This window comes from Strix aluco, chromosome 29 (assembly GCF_031877795.1).
Source record: "Strix aluco isolate bStrAlu1 chromosome 29, bStrAlu1.hap1, whole genome shotgun sequence".
Classification (NCBI taxonomy): domain Eukaryota; kingdom Metazoa; phylum Chordata; class Aves; order Strigiformes; family Strigidae; genus Strix; species Strix aluco.
In genome coordinates, this window is record NC_133959.1 from 5114655 (window position 1) to 5131305 (window position 16651).

General features: G+C 52.2%; 1 protein-coding gene across 15 annotated transcripts in view; it reads left to right on the forward strand.

The window, feature by feature from the left end:
- TCF3 (transcription factor 3) overlaps window positions 1-16651 on the forward strand; it is an 81907-nt gene that overhangs the window by 7251 nt on the left and 58005 nt on the right. For all 15 annotated transcript variants that reach the window (XM_074808838.1, XM_074808841.1, XM_074808843.1 and 12 more), the window contains exon 3: window positions 2682-2754. In XM_074808838.1, the coding sequence (XP_074664939.1) occupies window positions 2682-2754 (73 nt within the window). The remainder of the gene's footprint in view (window positions 1-2681; window positions 2755-16651) is intronic.

Genomic DNA, 16651 nt, shown 5'->3' on the forward strand with positions numbered 1-16651 from the left:
TGACTTGCGCCGCGCTCCTCGAGGCAGCGTACCCGGTCGGCTTCAGCCCACACCACAGTGGAAAAACAAACTGGCAGCAAGAAAAAAAAAAAAAAAACACAACAAAACACTTCCTGGAGGTGGCAAGCGATAAGTGTGTTTGGAGCCTGTATTGAGGCACGGGGTAACCCGGGGTTCCCCCCTTTCCGGCATCACCCTGCTTTAGCATCCCCACTTCCCTTGGCGTGGAAAGGGGTCCGTGACTCCTTAATCCCTGGGGCAGGGAGAGCGGGAAGGTGTTGCATCAGTCTTGAAATATCTCTCGAAGCAGGCGGAGGCGGGTGAAGGGGAGAGGTGGGGAGGGCATCCCCCGGCGGGGCCGGGTGCGGGGGTGTGCTGGGGATTGCCGAGCGTGGCGGGGGGGGACACACCACCTCTTGCAGAAGTAGAAAGTGCTCGTTGCACAGTGGAACAAGGCTGTTCATTTTCTCCACTTGGGTTTGCTGCTTAAACCTTGGGTTTTTCAGCATCAGCAAGTATTAAACAGAAATGCTCGTGCAAAAGAGCCAGCGGTGCTTTTTTTTTTGGTTGTTGTTGCTTTTATTATTTTTTTTTTTTCTGTACCATTATGTTCACACATCCCATCCCCCCCCCCTGCTCGCACATGCAGAACTGCCTCATGCCACTTGGAAGGGGGGTTTCTAACCACTTCGCTTAATCTTCTTCCCTACCTTAATAGGAGGGAGTGAGCACAGGCCGGGTGGGATCAGCCATGTAAATTCCATTTTTAGTAATTTTGGGCATCTTTGCAGAAAACAACGCTGGCCTGTGAGAGGGTGGGGGGGGGAGCGGGCGGGCAAAACCTGTAGCATTGCAGAGCAAGGTAGGCTGCAAGTCGTTGGTGCCATCAGGGTTTGTTTTTGTTTTCTAGCCTGACTTCCTGAGGAAACAAGGCGTATTCGGTGGCGGGGCTGCCGGCCCACCCCAAGTGACTCTGGAGCCCACTGGGGTGGGCAGCAGCCTCCTGGGGGGCTGCAGCAGGAGCCCCCCCAGTGGTGCATGTCAAGGCTCCGTGTAGGAGGGTGTGGGGAGAGCGGGGTTACGGCCGGGGGCGAAGCCGTAGGAAGGCAGGTGTCTGCAGGCTGGCGGCTGGCAGCAGTGGTTGTCCACACGCAGGCTGCATGCTTAAACACTGTTTACACCTTTATTTAAATACATATATCTAAGGTATACATGATGTGCGTGTGTGCATACATATATATGATCCCAAACTTGTGTTCTTTTTTTGAATGGCAGTTGGTTTCTTAACTGCTCTCTTTGCATCTCTACCACATTGAACTGTTTTTTTTTTTTGTTTTTTTTTTTTCTTTCTCCCCAGCATTTGTGAAAACAAAGCTGGGCAGGCGGTTTTGTATAAAGGAATGTTTCTGACCACAGCCAGACACCAGCTATGTCAGGGCATGAAATGCTGCATTTCTGTAGGCTCTTGTGCCATTACATTGTTTAATCTTCAAAGCATTAAACTTTTGAGTTACTCAGACATTGCAAAGCTAAAAATAATAAAAATTCAAATGACTTGGTGGTGAAAGTATCTTGAGTTGAGTAGTAAAAGGATATTAAAATGTTAATTCACTAAGCATTTTCCCACCAGTTGTTTTATTGGCTGGAGCTCCATTTGTGTGGAGAAGAATTAGTTTTCTTTTCTGCTGCACGCAGGTGCATATAAATTTTTAAATAACAGCTTCTGAAAGCCTCCCAACTTATATTAAAAATATTTATACAGGTTAGCTGACGAGGTATGCAGTATTTTTGAGGAAGCTCCCTGGCAGGAGAAGATTAGTTGTGATACTGAAGCTGCAGCAGTATAACAAACAAGCAGCCAGAATGCCCGATACCGTGAAATATGTTAATCTTTCTAATCGTGAGTTAAATACCTTTGCCCTTGGCGCAGCTTCTCCCACCAGACCCCAGGGCTGTGATAGGCCACGGCGCTGCCAGAGCCCCCGAAGCACCAGGGGTGGGAGCTGCCCCGCAAGGCTGGAGGGTTCTTCCCTCCCAGAGCTGGCGTGAGGCTTCCTGCGCCGAGGCCGAGCGTCGCCGGAGCGGGTGGCTCGGTCCCCTCTGCCCGTGCCAGCGGGAACCCCTGGGCAGCCCGCGTCCTCCCCTGGCACTAGAGACGGGCCTGGGAGCGCGAGAGACGCGGGATGAGACCTGGACCGCTGCGGGTGCTGGGGTGTTGAGGGATAAAAGAAGTTTTGCGGGGTGCTGCCGTTTTCCTGCTAGTTTTTTATGAATGGAGTCGGCCTTTCGCCATGGCCCCATGAACACCCTCTAGTCTGGGCCTTGGTGAATAAGTTAGGGAAGAAACTGTTGGTTTTGACCACAGCAGTGATGCTTCTTGGATGGTTTTCAGTTGCACCTAAGGAACCAGACGCGTTGTGTACACAGGAGAAGTTTATGCACGTAGGAATGTGTGTGTATATTAGCGCACAGCTGCGCTGCTCTCCTGTCCCTCCTTGCAGCTGATCTATGTAGCAGGGACACAAGGAGAGGAAAGTTTTTTGCATCAAAAAAGTGCTTCTCTTCCCCCCTTCCTCCCCCCCCCGCCTGCCCAATCTGACCCCCTTTGCAGCAGCACAGTAAAACTAACATACTGAAATTGCTTTTCTCTTCCCTTCTCTCTCATCTTCTTGTTTTTCTAGATGTTCCCCCTGCCAGTGGCTAATGGAAAAAACAGACCCACGACCCTAGCGAGCACTCAGTTTGGAGGATCAGGTACTGTCATCTTAATTTTTTTTTCCTTAACACTGTAATGTTTCTTGCAATAAATTTGTCTTTGCTTCCAGAGACCCAAAAGGAGGCGTTTCTGTAGTTTTGTGTTACGCATTTTTCTGGTGGTGGTTTGCTACTATTTCTCTGGATGATTTTCTTGTTGCTCCACATGTCTCTGGGTAGACAAAGCTGCTCTTGCTGATCTGTCTCCAATTAAGAAGTCACTACCTGAGCTGAAGGTTGTTGTCTCGCCGCTCTGATTGAAGCAGCCTGAGAGCAGCAGACAGTCAATGCTGTTCTCTTAAGCTGCTTAGGTGAACGCGTGTCTGCAGATGTACGCCCTGGAAGACTTTTGCTGTACGTCACTGAGAAGACGTGGTGGTGAATTCCGGGGGTTCAGCTGCCCAAAGGGAGATTCTGGTGCAGTTCGACTGTCTGCTCCATTCAGCCCCTCCAGCAGCTCCCTGCTATTGGGTGGGATCTCAGCATTCCCGGATGGGAATTAAGTTTTTTGCAAAGCCCTCCTGGCCAGATGCCTCCAGGCAGTGGGGAAGCGGGCAGCAAGGCTGGCTGGAGCTGTCACCAGCTTCCGAGCTGGACCCCGCTGCGGTTTTGGGGTGCTGTTGAGCAGAGCCTCGCTTGTCCTGCCTTGCCGCAGTGCCCTTGAAGCCAGCAGCTGGCCCTGCTCCCCAGAAGCGCTGAGTGGCCACATCTCTGCTGGCCAGGATGCCAAGGAAGGGCCAGGGGTGCCAACATCAAAGGGCTTTGGGAGCAGGGCGTCTGCCGGGAGGAGCGGGCTGGCGATCCGACTGCGATAGGAGACTCTCTGAAGGGCGCGTAGCTTTAGATGTCTGATGGGGAAACGCGGCACTGGTTAATTTGAGGCTGAAGAGGAGAATTCCCCAGCCGGGCGGACGGCGCGGTGTCGTGCCAGGCTTTTGATGCCCGGGGAAGCCGCTCTGTGCAAGGCTCGCTGCGGTCCCTGGCATGCAGGAAGTTCAGTTAATTTGCCCTTCTTGCTGAAACATGCTGATGCTTTGCGGATGGTTAAAACTTGACCTTCTCTACCCTGGGCCAACTCAAGCTGTCCAGGGGAACTCCTGGCCACATGGAATGGCCGTGCCCCGACACCGGGAGGCATCCCGGAGACCAGGGTGAGATTTCTGGACAGCAGCTTCGATGCCACAGCGTGCCGTGGGGCAGCTCGTGGGGAAACCTGCAGAAGTGGGATGGGAGGGGTGTGCTGTGCCCTGCCCTGCTCCTGCACTTTTTGACCAGGGAAATTTGATGCTTTCGGATCGGGCTGTTTAGCTGCGTGTCACGATGGCTTTGAGCAAACATTTTTACAGGGAGGGAAGCTGTTGAGTGGGTGCTGGAGGAAATTTGAGGGAAGAAAACTCTCAGGTTAACCCAGATGGAAGCTGATCTCTCCAGCGAGTGTTCCTGTGTGTGACTTCTGCTGTTAAAATAATCCACAAAAGACGCGCTACACGCTAGTGAGAGAATAGTGATGGAGCAGCTTGCATTAATTCGTTTCCTGCTCAGAGGCTGCCTTGGCTGCCGGGTTTACAGTGCTGGCCAGCGAGCAGAGGCTGCGAGCAGGGCTCTGTGGTACGGCCAGCGCAGTGACTGGACCCCCCTCTGCTTGGCTGTGCGGCAGCCGAAACAGCACAAAATCTTTTACTCTCCCCCCCCCTCTTTTTTTCTTTCGGGTGAGTGAAAGGTAATGTTGACACCACCCTTCCTCTGGGCTGCTGCTTTTTGAGTCTGGCTGTGAGCAGTTCATAAAAACAGAGGACTGGTGTTATACAACTGCACTGAAGGCAGTTGCACAATCGCTGCTGTCCTGGGCTTGGGGCTCTGCAGCAGCTCTTTTGTCCTGCCATGGGCATCCTGGGTTTGAAATGCACGCGGGGCTTGGTTTACAGGAAACCTTTTGCTCCAGCAGCGGAGTTATCCCTTGGCCAGTCATCCTTGGCCTCACCTTTGGAGAGCGGGGAGCATGTTTCCTTTGCATGTCGGCTTTATGACTTGTCTCTGGTCCTGAATGTTTGACAGTTGATTTTTGCTGGTGGGATGAATAACTGCAGTAAGACGTTAACAAGATGTGCCATGCACAGGCGTGCACTGCGCCTGTTAGAGGAATCCAGGGTGTCTAAACTAGGTCCTAGATAGTGGCGAGTGATTGTTTTCATAGTTTGTTGGTTTAGCCTAATTCAGTAATTGACAGCAAGGTACAATCATCCCCAAAGGCATAGCCAGCCATCCGGCTCAAAATTTGATCTGAAGTTGAATTGTCACCAACGCTGATGTGGTCAGAAGGGGAAGAGCAGATGGTCCTTGGATTTGGGGACCTGGACTTGCTGAGGGAGCAGAGTGCCTTGCAGCCACGCCGTAATCTGGACCTGGAGATTAGCTCCTTAAATCTTCTTGCCTTGCAGGAAGGCCTAGGCTTCATCTTTAATGTGCCTCATACTTTTCAAACACTCCTGTTCAGTCAGTGTCCTGTACCCCTGATAAAGGTAGCGCAGCATTTCCCCTCCGCTGCTGTCCCTCTGCCTGGAAAGGAGACACCGACACAGATTCGCTTAAGTCTTAGCTCTTAGTAATGTGTGCCATAGTGCCAGTGTCTCATTATTTGGGGTTATTGTAGTAACCCCAAGATAATAAACTGATGTTGTCTTATGTGTCAGAAAAAATTGGTGTTTCATGCTTTTGCCCACCCTTGGACATGTGAATTCATTGGCCTCCCATTTTTCATCTCTCTCCTCCTGGGGAAATCCTGGGGCAGTACGTAGCTTTTATTTTTTTCACTTCTGGAGGAGCTGTTAACTTGTGGCCCTTTCCTCCCCAGGGGACGTTAGGAGTGAAGGGAGCAGGGCAGGGACTCTGATGACTCCCTGCCAAAATGCCCCACTTGCCAAGATGAGGTTCTTGCTTCCGAAGTCCAGCTGGTAAATAAGGCAGCGCAGTCATTTGAAACGGTGCTACCAGAAAATCAGAGTGAGAAAACTGCCCCAAATTCAAATCTTTTTCAAATCCCAATTAATAATTGCCCTGGCCAAGCTGCTGGCACTCCTGCGGGTGGCCCCTTTGCGAAAGGGAACCCATTTCTCTCTCTCAGGCCAGGAAAATTCAAAGTGTTAATGCAAGCCCTCCAGCTTTGAGATCCCTTTGCTTTTATATTTGTCTCCTGGTTTTATTTTAAGCTCTGCCACTGTTTCCCTCATTTCTGTCCTTAAATGCACCAGGGAGGAACTGGTTTAGCTACCCCGCCGCATGGACAATTCAGCACCTCCGCTTTGCATTTTCTTGGCAAGGCGAAACCCAACAATTGCCACTAGGATGGAGCTTACGTCATGCAGACTGTGTCTGCAGCATTTATAGCACATATAGGTCACCGCAGGGAAGTTGGTCTTCCTGGGGCTTTGAGCTGCAACTAGTGTTTTTCAGCGTAAGCCGTGTCATTTGCTGCTGGCATTTTATTTTAGCCAGGACGCTCCGTGTATGTCTATTGTCCTGGTCCTAGAAGGCTGTGGTTTCATCGTCCCCTCGCCAAACTGTTTGTTATTCTTTGCAGTAGCAAAACATTTAAAACCGTGTCCTCCATCCCCCCCCCGCCATGTCATAGTTCATAAATGACTAATCTGATCAGAAATGAGCTCCCTCCCAGCGCGCTTAATTAAACTGTGCCTCTAGCAGGAAACCGCTCGTGCTAAATTTCACATGGAAATAACTATTTTAAATTGACATTAAGACAGGAGTGGCAGGAGGCAAAGAAGTTTCATTGTCTCTTCCCAGCCCGGGCCGAGGCGTTGCTGCCGCGGCATGGGGCCGTGCCGGGGCTGTCACCTCGTGGCTGCTGGGTTTTCGGCAGGGTCGGTGCGTGCCAGCTGCGCCTTTGCTTCAGCAAATGAGCCGGGGCTCTGCGGAGCAGGGAAATAAAACCCAGGCAAATGGTTGTGTGAGGTAACGCAGCTCCCAGAGCAGCTCCGGAGCAGCGCTTCGCATCCGTGGTTGATGCGGAGAGCGTGCAGCCATCTCCCCTCCGCGTCGGAAATGGTGCGCGATGCCAGGTTTGTGTCCTCTTGAAACGGGAGCCCAGGCGCTCTCCTGCTGACAGACGATTCTGCTCACAGCAAATAAAAGCTCTATTAAAAAAACAGCTTTTTTTTTTTTTTTTTTTCTTTTTCCCTTTGGAGTAAGTGAACTCACCATTAAATGTCTTTTTCCTTCGTGCTTTGTGCTCAGGGGAGCTCCCTTGCTTGGGATCTCTTAGGTGGGTTTGGAAGGGAGAGTCCCCTCCTCGTCTGTGCTGTGATTTCCACCCCCAAAATTTGTTCGGTGTTTTTTTGCTAGTGAGATGGTGAGATGAGGCTCATTGTTGAGGGAATTGCTTTGATCGGGGCAAGTTCATAAAATACATTTGAAGCTGGCTAACCGGGGAGTTTTTCAAAGAGTTACAAGCTGGTGCATGTAACAAATTTTAAGTTATAGTCTACTGAACAAAGTAAATGCATTCTCCCTGGAGGTAGGTGAGTCTGTATCCCCTTTGAAAGCCTGCTTTAAACAACGTTCAAACTTAGATACCTGTGGCAACAGCACTGAAAGTAATAAATTCTATGAAAGATGAGGTTGTCTCTTTAATTGGTGCTATGGGTGAGCTGTTTGAAGATTTAATTATTTTGTGCGTGCACACAGCCCTGTATTAGGAAGCTCCAAGGTGGGGAGGGGAGGCTCTGGTGCAGCGGCTGGGAGCGCGGTGCCCGCCCCGGCGGCTCTGCCCTGGGCTCCGCTTCGCTCGCGGGGCGACCAGCTCGGCAGGGTGAGGTAAAAGCATCGAAGTTAGAGAGTTGCGAAGAGCTAAGCGCAGCGTTTCTGTTGCCGTGCTGTCAGCAATTGGATTTCAGGCTGCAGAAACGCATTTGCAACCATTTACCATAGTGAGGAAAGCAGGAGCTTTTATTAGTAAGGATGTATCACGTTTTCCTACTAACTGCCTCTAGTTCCCACATGTTTTGCTTATGCTGAAGTGGGAGTGATGGGCTTTACTTGCTATTTTGATAGATGATGAAAGGCAGACATGAGGTGCGCAATATGTGACTTGATATTTAAAACTGGCACTTTCCATTAAAGTACATACTTCAGGCTGCTTGTTTATGTTGCGGTTGCGTGCGTGCCCATACAGCAGGCTTGCAAAACTGTCACTAAACACAAAGCCACCACAACAAAAAAGTCAAAGCAGAAAAATTGACTTGCCTGCCTATTGGCGTGATGGTTTCTTTCAAAGTAAATGTTACTTTTTAGCCATTATCAAAGAAAAAAAAGCCTTGCCGTGGACAAGTCAAGCTTGCAAAGCTGTGAGGTCGTCTGAGCCTGGCAAGAGACAATCCCCGCAGCCCTCCGCTGTTCTCCGCACCCCTGGAGCGTTTCATTCCTGCCGCCGGCAGAGCCTGCTCCTGGGGTGTAGGAGGATGCTGCCAGCGTGCTGAGGGTGTTGTAGGGAAACACCCAGGGTGCTGCAGTCCCAACCTTTCCAGTAACAAAGCCTGGAGGACTTTCAGTGAAGTTCATCTCCCACGTGCTAGTCAGGTGCGTTAAACAGCTTTCTGCTTTGTTTTTGTCTCTGCCTTCGGGAAGCTCCTGTTCTCCTTCCTCTCCCCTTTCTGCTCCCTGTTTTTCCTGTGGGGTGGGTCCCGTTAACCAGGATACAGAAAACAGGGTTTGTAAGAAAAGACTTGGAGGGCCCAAAAGCGGGGGGCAGGGAGCACGGGTTGGCAGGAAATAGCAAGCGTGGGGGAACAAATGGCAGGGGAAGATCTTCACGCCTGTCTCCCTTAATCCAGCGTCACACCCCAGTTGCATCTCTGATCCTCGTGTCCTGGGGTGCATGTTCCTGCTCCCAGGGCTTCCCCACCTGAGAAGCTGTTTCTCCTGCGCCTTTGCAGTGAGGCTGAAACGTGAAGGCCGTCCTCTCTCTCTCTCTCTCTCTCTCACCTCTCTTCAAATTTATTTTTTTTTTCCCTCGAATTTTCGGGCAAGGCTGAGAGCGATGGTGTCCTGCCAGAGGCACAGGCAGTTTCTAACGGACACGTGAGGAGTGAGCCTGGGAAGAACAGGAAGAAGGTGACGGTGCTGTTGGGGCGGTGGGGATGCTCTGACGGCAGCTCACTGCTTCTCCGGCAGCCGGGGAGAGGCAGATAGAACCCAGTCCCTGTCTTGGTGTGTGTTTAACTTCAGGGGGAGAAAGGGTGCACATTTTCAGGGGAGGGTTTTTTGGGTGGGTTTCTTTGTTTGTCTCCCACCCCGGGGAAGAGTTCTCCTGGCTGGATTTGAGATTCTGAACTAGGAAAGAGCACAGAGAATGTCGGGGGTGCCAGAGAGCTGAAGCTGTACTGAGATAAGTGACAGCTTTTGTTTAGAAACTGCAAATCTGACACAGACCTTGTTTAAGCACACAGTTTTAACTTTGCCAGAAGAGCTGAAGCAGTACAGCTATCTCCTGCCGGCAGAGCTTTTTCCTTCCCTAGATGAGACAATTCAGTACTGGTGAAACTGTGCCTGTTTGAGGGGTTATGATGAGATGAGCATATCTTATGTAAAAATCACATGCCTTGCCTGGATTAAGGCTGACATGAAGCTGGGCTCGGAGTGAACCTTCTGTGTTTCAAAAGAACGTGTACAAGCTCAAGCACCTGCTTCTCTTTTAATAAGAGGAGCTGGTTGTGTATTAATTGCATGCCTAATGTCATTGCCTTGTTCGTACTGCTGTCTTCTCAATCGCAAGGGCCAGGGTCTCGTTACAGAGGATCTTCTGGAGGGCAGCGTGCTGGGGGGTTGGTGCTGGGTGGCAGCAGCTCTGCCTCAGCCCACCTCAAAACCCCGCTCACGCAGGACTGCCCGAGCGGCACGTGTTGGTGCGGGGCTGAGCCTTTGGCTCAGCATCCCAGCTCGAGGCCTCGCACGCTTGTTGTGCCCTTTCCAAAGGCGAGAGATGGCTTTGGAAGGGGCCCAGCAGGGCTGGCAAGCGTTTCTGCTGGACCTCGCTGCTGCTAATTTCAAATTCTGCATGCTCTGTAGGGTGCCCTACTCCAGCACGTGTCCCGCGTGTGACCAGTTACTCTGCCTATTGCATCTCCATTGTTAATGTTTATATGCACTGAAATTCAAATTGGAAATTTTTTTTTTTTTTTTAAAGTTTGAGACAGCAAATGGGTGTCTTGAGGGGATGGATTTAATGCGTAGTGCTGTTTTGTTACTCTGGATGGCCTCATCTCTAACCTGGCACTACATTCTCTGATGTTTACATGGCTGAAGGATGCCTCTTCTCTGCTCACTAGCACCCAAAATCACTGCTAAAGGTGGTAGTTTTGATGCTCTTCTAACAGAAGAGCAGACTCCGAACCCAACCGAATAATGATATTACTCACAAGTGACATTTTCACAAGTAGGAAGATGATGGTAATCTACCAATCTAGCTGGAAGAAGGAAATGTTGACACAAGCCTCCCCGTGGTCATCGCAGTGAAGTTGTGAGCGTCTCAGGATCCCAAGCGCTTTGAGCCGCAGACCCAAGAGCACAAGAAGACACCACGGACTAAACTCGATGGGCGGGTGAAGCCCTCTCGGGGAAACGCCACGTCCCCTCATAGCTGAGGCTGCTGCGAGATGATCGCCTGAGCCGGGCTGATCTGCCCGTTGGCAGCAGCGTGGCACCATAAACCAACTGCGGGAGCGGAGGTGATCTGGCTGCATCAGCTGGAAACCTGCCCCGGCAGCAGCGGGAGCGAGACGGTGCCTGAAAAACACACCGTGCTCCTGGGAGTGGGTTTGGTGCCTCTCCCCTGTGGTGCAGGGATCGTGTGCGGGTAAATGCCAGGTCGCTGATTGCTGGCTGCTGTTTCTCTTTTTTTTTTTTTTTTTTCTTGGCGCTCACTCCCCAGCGAGGCTCCTCGCTGCTTCTGCTCAGCCTGTTTTACCTGCTCCGGGCGCAGGAGCGGAGGGGTTCGTGGTTCGCCCACCCGCGTGCTGGCGGCTGCCCCGCGCCCTCTCCATCGCGCGGAGAGCTGCCGAGTGGTGGGCCAGGGGTGGACGTGCGGCCGATGCAGCTGTCTCAGTTATGCCAAAAAGTTTGCCCACATCTGCCTCTTGGATTCCCAGCCGCGTGGGTTGGGATTATCCTGCCCTCTCTCTCAGCGCCTCCAAATAGCTGAGAAATCCCAGGAGCATGGCAAGGGGGTGGCAGCACACAGGCTCCCAGGAGGAGCGCTGGCTCGCCCGCCTCTCCCATTGTAGCAAGGACGAGGGACCTGGGCAGCGTCGGGACAGGGTGCTGGGGTTTCCCCGGCACGTCCCCAGGCCACCAGCCCAGCTGAGTCCGTGCAGTTGCCTGAACCTGATCGACTTGGCAGGCGAGGATGGGCAGTGACCTGCTTGGCGTCGTGCTGGGCAGCTCGGGGGCTGCAAAAACCCCTACGACGATGTGCTGGCCTGAATGCAGGCACCTGTTGGTGAGCGGCGCTGTTGGGGGAGGGATTGCATTTTAAGAAAGCGGGGTTTTTCCAGAGGGTGGTTGCAGACAGCCTGTCGTCAGTCACTTGATTGCTGTGCCCCTGCCAGACCTCGGAGCAGAGACCAGCCGGCACGGAGAGCGTCTCGGTGCACACTTCGGAGAACCTTCTGCCAAAAGGTTCCCAAATACTTTGCAAGTCTTGATTAGCACATTAGCTTAAACAAATTGAGTTATATATGCCACGGAGGGAAGAAAGGTACTGCACTCCTTCAGTGTTGACTTAAAGTTTAATTAATTTTGTTGCCAAATGAGGCATGAAATACAGTGTGAAATATATTGTGGTGCTGAATGCGTAATTGTACAGGGGACTGGGAGCACAGCGAGCGCTGAGGATAGGAGATCACCTGAGGCAAGCTGGGGCACAGGGCTCTCGTGGCACTGAAACGTGTGTATCTGGCAGCGGCGGCAGCGAGCTGACGCGGGGGGACACGTACCCCAGCGGCGCTCCCCGGGGGAGTTAGGACCGGGCCAACCTCCCCACCCAGAGTGGAAGACGCTGTCATGCCCAGGGGTTTGTCACTGTTGGGGTTTTTTTGCCAGAGGATCCGAGCCCAGGGCAGAATTCAGGCAGCTCACGCCTGCGGCTCCCGGGGTCTGTCCTCTCCAGGACGTGGCAGGAGCAGCCACGATGGCCTTTACGTCTTTGTCATCTTAAAACCGATTCGACCTGGGTTTGGGGTAGGATGTAGGAGGGAGTTTTGCCATCTGCCATAGAGATTCTGGGTTTATCTGTCCCGAGTGGCCTTTCAGGGTGGACATACATACAAAGAAACACCAGAAGAGGAAAAAGCTGGACTGTGAGTGAAAATTTCTTGATTCAGCTTTGGAGAATTTTTTTGTAGCTGCTGTTTTGATGCTGTTCTCGCTGCCGTGATTAATGTTTCTGGAGGGAGGATGTTTTCACAGCATCTTGCTCCCTCACTAAAGGAGGGAAAGAGGCAGTCCAGGACATCTGCCCCCTTTTTTTAAAATCTTGAATTTTTCAATTAACTCTCCAAGTAACCCAGCTCCAAAGCCAGCAGGGAGAAGAATCAAAAAAAATACTGTCCATCTGCCTGTTAACCCTGAGAAGCACATCCCCACCTCCAAAGTGACCTAAGGCAATGTCTTCATCTAAATTTAGCTGGAGATTGCGTCAGGAGCAAGAGGGAGGTGAAGTTAATGTGGCATAAGCTTTTTCTAGCAGGGGAGTCTTCATGGTTAGACAGGGACTGAAAATAAATAAACAGGCCTCATTTCAGAGCATGTGGGGATGAGGCTGGAGGAAGGGCAGCCTCCAACACCCCAGGATGCATGTGGAGGTGTTTTTTTTTCATACCAAGCGAGATAAAGGACAATCAGCTATAAAACCTTGGCCTGTCCTAAATGGAAAGACCCTTCCAGGAAAGCGGGTGCTGGTCCCCTGTCTGCAGGGTGCTGGGGACTGCCAGCGAGCCATGGGGTCTCCTTCGGCAGCAGCACTTGCCTCTCTTGGGAACTGTCGGGCAGCAGCTTTGGTGGCAGCTGCCCGGAGCACACTGGCCACCACGCGAGGCAGAACTGTTCCTCTCCTTCTCAAAAGAGTTTTGAAGCATCTTCTGCCCATCCTTCATCCCTGGGGATGAGGAATCAGCAAGGTTTTTTTCCCCCTCCAAAAGCCCTCCTAGGTCTCTGTCGCTGTGCAGTTTGGTCACAGACATGGTGGCATCCAGGGGTGACCCTGGGGACAACCCATCGTGACTCTGGCCTGGGAGAAGACCCAGCCAAACTCCCGCAGGACAAGCCTTGGAGGACACCGGTGTTGCCCGTCACCTCTCCCACCTTTCTGCCTCGTCCTGCGCAACCCGGGGGGGTGGGTGGCTTAGCTGTGACAAGTGACAAAACCCATCCTTGTGGTGGTGAATGTGTGACCACTCCTTGGAGAGTGGGGAGGTCCTGGGCCCCTTCTGCTTTCTGGGACGTTTTTTTTTTCCTTTTTTAAAGTGAGGTGGTCTCTCTTCCAAAGGCTTCTTAATGCCCCGTTAACATTGTTATACAAAACAGCAGTATGCCATTTAATTAGGAAAAATACGTACTAACCTCTACCATATGTTGCTCTTCTCCTCGTATTTGCATTTGAAAGTCCAGCTGAATTTCAATGTGAAACTGGATTTTATCCAAATGATGAATGGCCCGAGAGGCTGTGGGAAGGTGGATGTGCCTCCCTATTGCATGTGGTTGGTTTTTTTTTTTTTTTCCCCCTTTTTAAAGAAAAAATTTTAAAGCAAGGTTCCTTTATTCCTTGTACCGTGGTTCAAACTGTTCGCACCTTTCCTCTAAAACCTTAAGTGAACTTGTCTGGCTGCGTGGTCATTCCCGTGTCCTCTGAAGCACAGAGGCTCCGAAGGAGAGGGGTTACATTTACTCTTGAGCAACATGTTTTCAGTGGCAGCTCCGCTCGTGGCCGAGGAGATGAGCCTGCTGCCGAGCCTCCCCGTGTGTTTGGATTTCAGCCGCGGCTGCTCTGTCCTCGTAGGTTTGTAATCTCCGTTGCTGACTTAACAAGGACTTTGGTATCGACAGGCACCTTTTCTTTCAAAAGGCAAGTCAACGCCTCGGCCGTGCAGGCTCCGAGTCGCCTTTGCCTTCGTGGCCGGAGCGTGGTGAGGGTGATTTTCCCAGCCGGCCGTGGATGGGGCTGGGGCACCTGTGCCTCGGCTTGTCTCCTGGCATGCAGGGCTTTGCTTCCTAGCTGGGGGCTGAAGCTTGTGGGCTTTTTATTTTTAGTTTGTTGGAGTGGTGGCAGCTCCAAGTCCCTTCCCAGACGGGGCCGTGGTTTTCCTGTGGCCGTCGCTTTCTCTAGCAGCGTGGGGCAGCGCTCCCCGGCCACTGTAGAACAGGAGCGGTGGCATCTCGCTGCTGCTTGGGCTGCTGGAAGAGGAGCTGTTTGAGGAGCCGTATGGTGGCTGGGTCCGTGGCAGCGCATCCCCACAGCCTCTTAGAGTTGCCTGAACTTTCCACTTGGCTGGAGGCTGGATTTTTCTCCTTGTCTGAGGTACGTTTTAAACTGAGTTAAGCTCTGTAACGAGCTCAGCATTATGTTGCTGAGCTGGGTGTGCTCACACAGCTCTTAGTGACCTTTTACCTCACCTACCTGGCAAAAAAAACCCTTAAAAATCACTTCATATCCTGATTATTTCACATCCTCTGCCTCTGTGAATCTGTCTTTGGAGGATCACTTGGGTGCTGGGCTGGCCATGGTGCTTGCAGGGGGAGCTGGTTGCCACAGGTTTCTGACTTTTGTTCTCCTTTCTCTTGGCCCCTTGGAGATCAGTTCAATCTTTAAGACAGTTTTTGTTGGGGTTTTTTGTTGTGTTAATGCAGCTGAACTAATATGATTACATTTCCAGATTTGGGTAATGGAATAACAAGTCAGGAAGCTCTTTTTTTTTTTTTTTTGGTTTAAAGAAAAGGAGAATTTATGTCACTTCCAAATTATCCAAGTGTCCAGTTGGGAAGATCTTTGCCTTTCTCAGTTACTCTTGGCACAAGGGCTTCTCGCTACTGTGGCCATGCGTGTGGCACCCTGCTCCTGGTGTAAGGGCTGCTGCACTTCGTGCTCCATGCCGTGGGCAGCCACGGACCCGGAGCAACCACGAGGTTGTCCTGGGTGCCCAAAAAGATGGGTCTTCCCTTCCCCACGAGAGCTGCCAGGCCACAGGGGCTGTGTATGTCCCCCAGTGCCGCGTTCAGGGCAGAGACCCTCGCAGGCATGCCCTTCCCTGGGGCGGTTTCACCAGCATCTCGAGGTGTGTTGGCTTTGTTCATCTCTCTGCTTGCTCTCAGATTTCGGAGGAGCGATCTGGAAAACAGCTCAGCCAAATCATCTCGCGATGGCAACTTCCCTTCTAAAAAGAGAAGGATGTTGCGGAGTTAGTGGCTTCCCATTATTTTCCCCAATTTGAGCGCCTTCTTGCCATCGGTCCCCCAGTGTCAGGCTGTGCGGTCGGCTCTGGTTTGGAGGCAGCCTCGCTGCTGCAGAAGCACACCGTGGCGCGGGGAGCCTGCGTCTCGCAGCCGCGCGGGCTGTGGCTTCCTGAAGCACCGAGCTGCTCCTCCCCTCCCGGGACGGAGGTACCGGCCAGCGGAGCCCCCGCACCGGCCCAGCCCCGCCGAGCGGGAACGGGGCCGCGGTGTTTGCCCTTTTTGGGTATGCTGTAAGAAGGTAGTGACTCACTTTCCATTGAGCCGATAGTTACCCTGCTCCTGTCTTGTATTTGTGTTGTGTAGCCAGCAGGATTATTTATAACTTAGCCAGCATCCCGAGTCTATTGTTTGAGCAAAGAGCAGGAATGACTAGATGACTTCCTGAGATTTTTTTTTACCACCCCCTCATTTTTTATTTTTTTTAAAATCTGCCTTTCCTTCCAAGTATTATATTCGCCAGTTGGATGCTTTCCCCCCACATCTTCCCCTCCTGATTGTGCATTTGTGCTGCTGACAATCCCACTACCGGTGTTGCTTTAACTCTAAAAACTCTCCCAGGAAAAGCCGGGGTCTGTGCCCCGGGAGGGCTGGGCCACCTTCGAATGGCACGAGCAGCTCTCCCCGGGCCTGGAGTCGGCCCCGCAGGTGCTGAGGACCAGGAGGCTCCGGCAGCGCCGATAACGGGAGGGCGAGCGCCTCTGCGCTTGCGGGAGTTACCTTGGGCGCCTCGGGGTGCTGTGAAACCCGGGTGCAAGCTTGGTGTGGTCCAGGCCACAGCACAGACCTGCATCTTTGAGCTCCGCTTCAGCCTTTTTATCGCTGCCGCTCCGAAGGTGTTAACTGGGGCAATGCAAAGGTCTCACCAGAGCCCGGGGCTGCGCGGGGCGAAAGCAGTTTCCGTGCTGGCAGAAGCGGCGCATCCAGCCCCGGGGACGTGGCAGTGGTGGGCATGGAAGAAGTGGGTGCTGAGCTGGTGTCCTTGTGCATGTGGCCACGCGCCTGGTGGCCGTGGTCCCATCGGGGCAATGTTTGCCATAAATCCTGGAGCTCTTCTGGTTCTTGTCCTCCTCCTCTTTTCCATCTGCCTGCACTTAATTCGCTGTTGATATTGCAAGACCCAGCAGTCATCACGGTTTTAATTAAGCCCTTCCCTGGACATCAGTGGGTAGTAAAGGTGTGCAAAATGGAGAGAAGGGGCAGGGTGGGTGGTTTGGTGAACTCAGCTGAGCTGAACCTTTGGGAGGGACCTGCAGGTTGAGCTTCCTTGGGGAACCCTGAGGGCTGCCGTCCGCAGCTCCTCCTTGCCCCAACAGCCCAGGTTTGCTTTGGATCTTCTTTCTTGAAATCGGGGCATAAGACTTCCACTTTGGATTTGGTTTAGTGG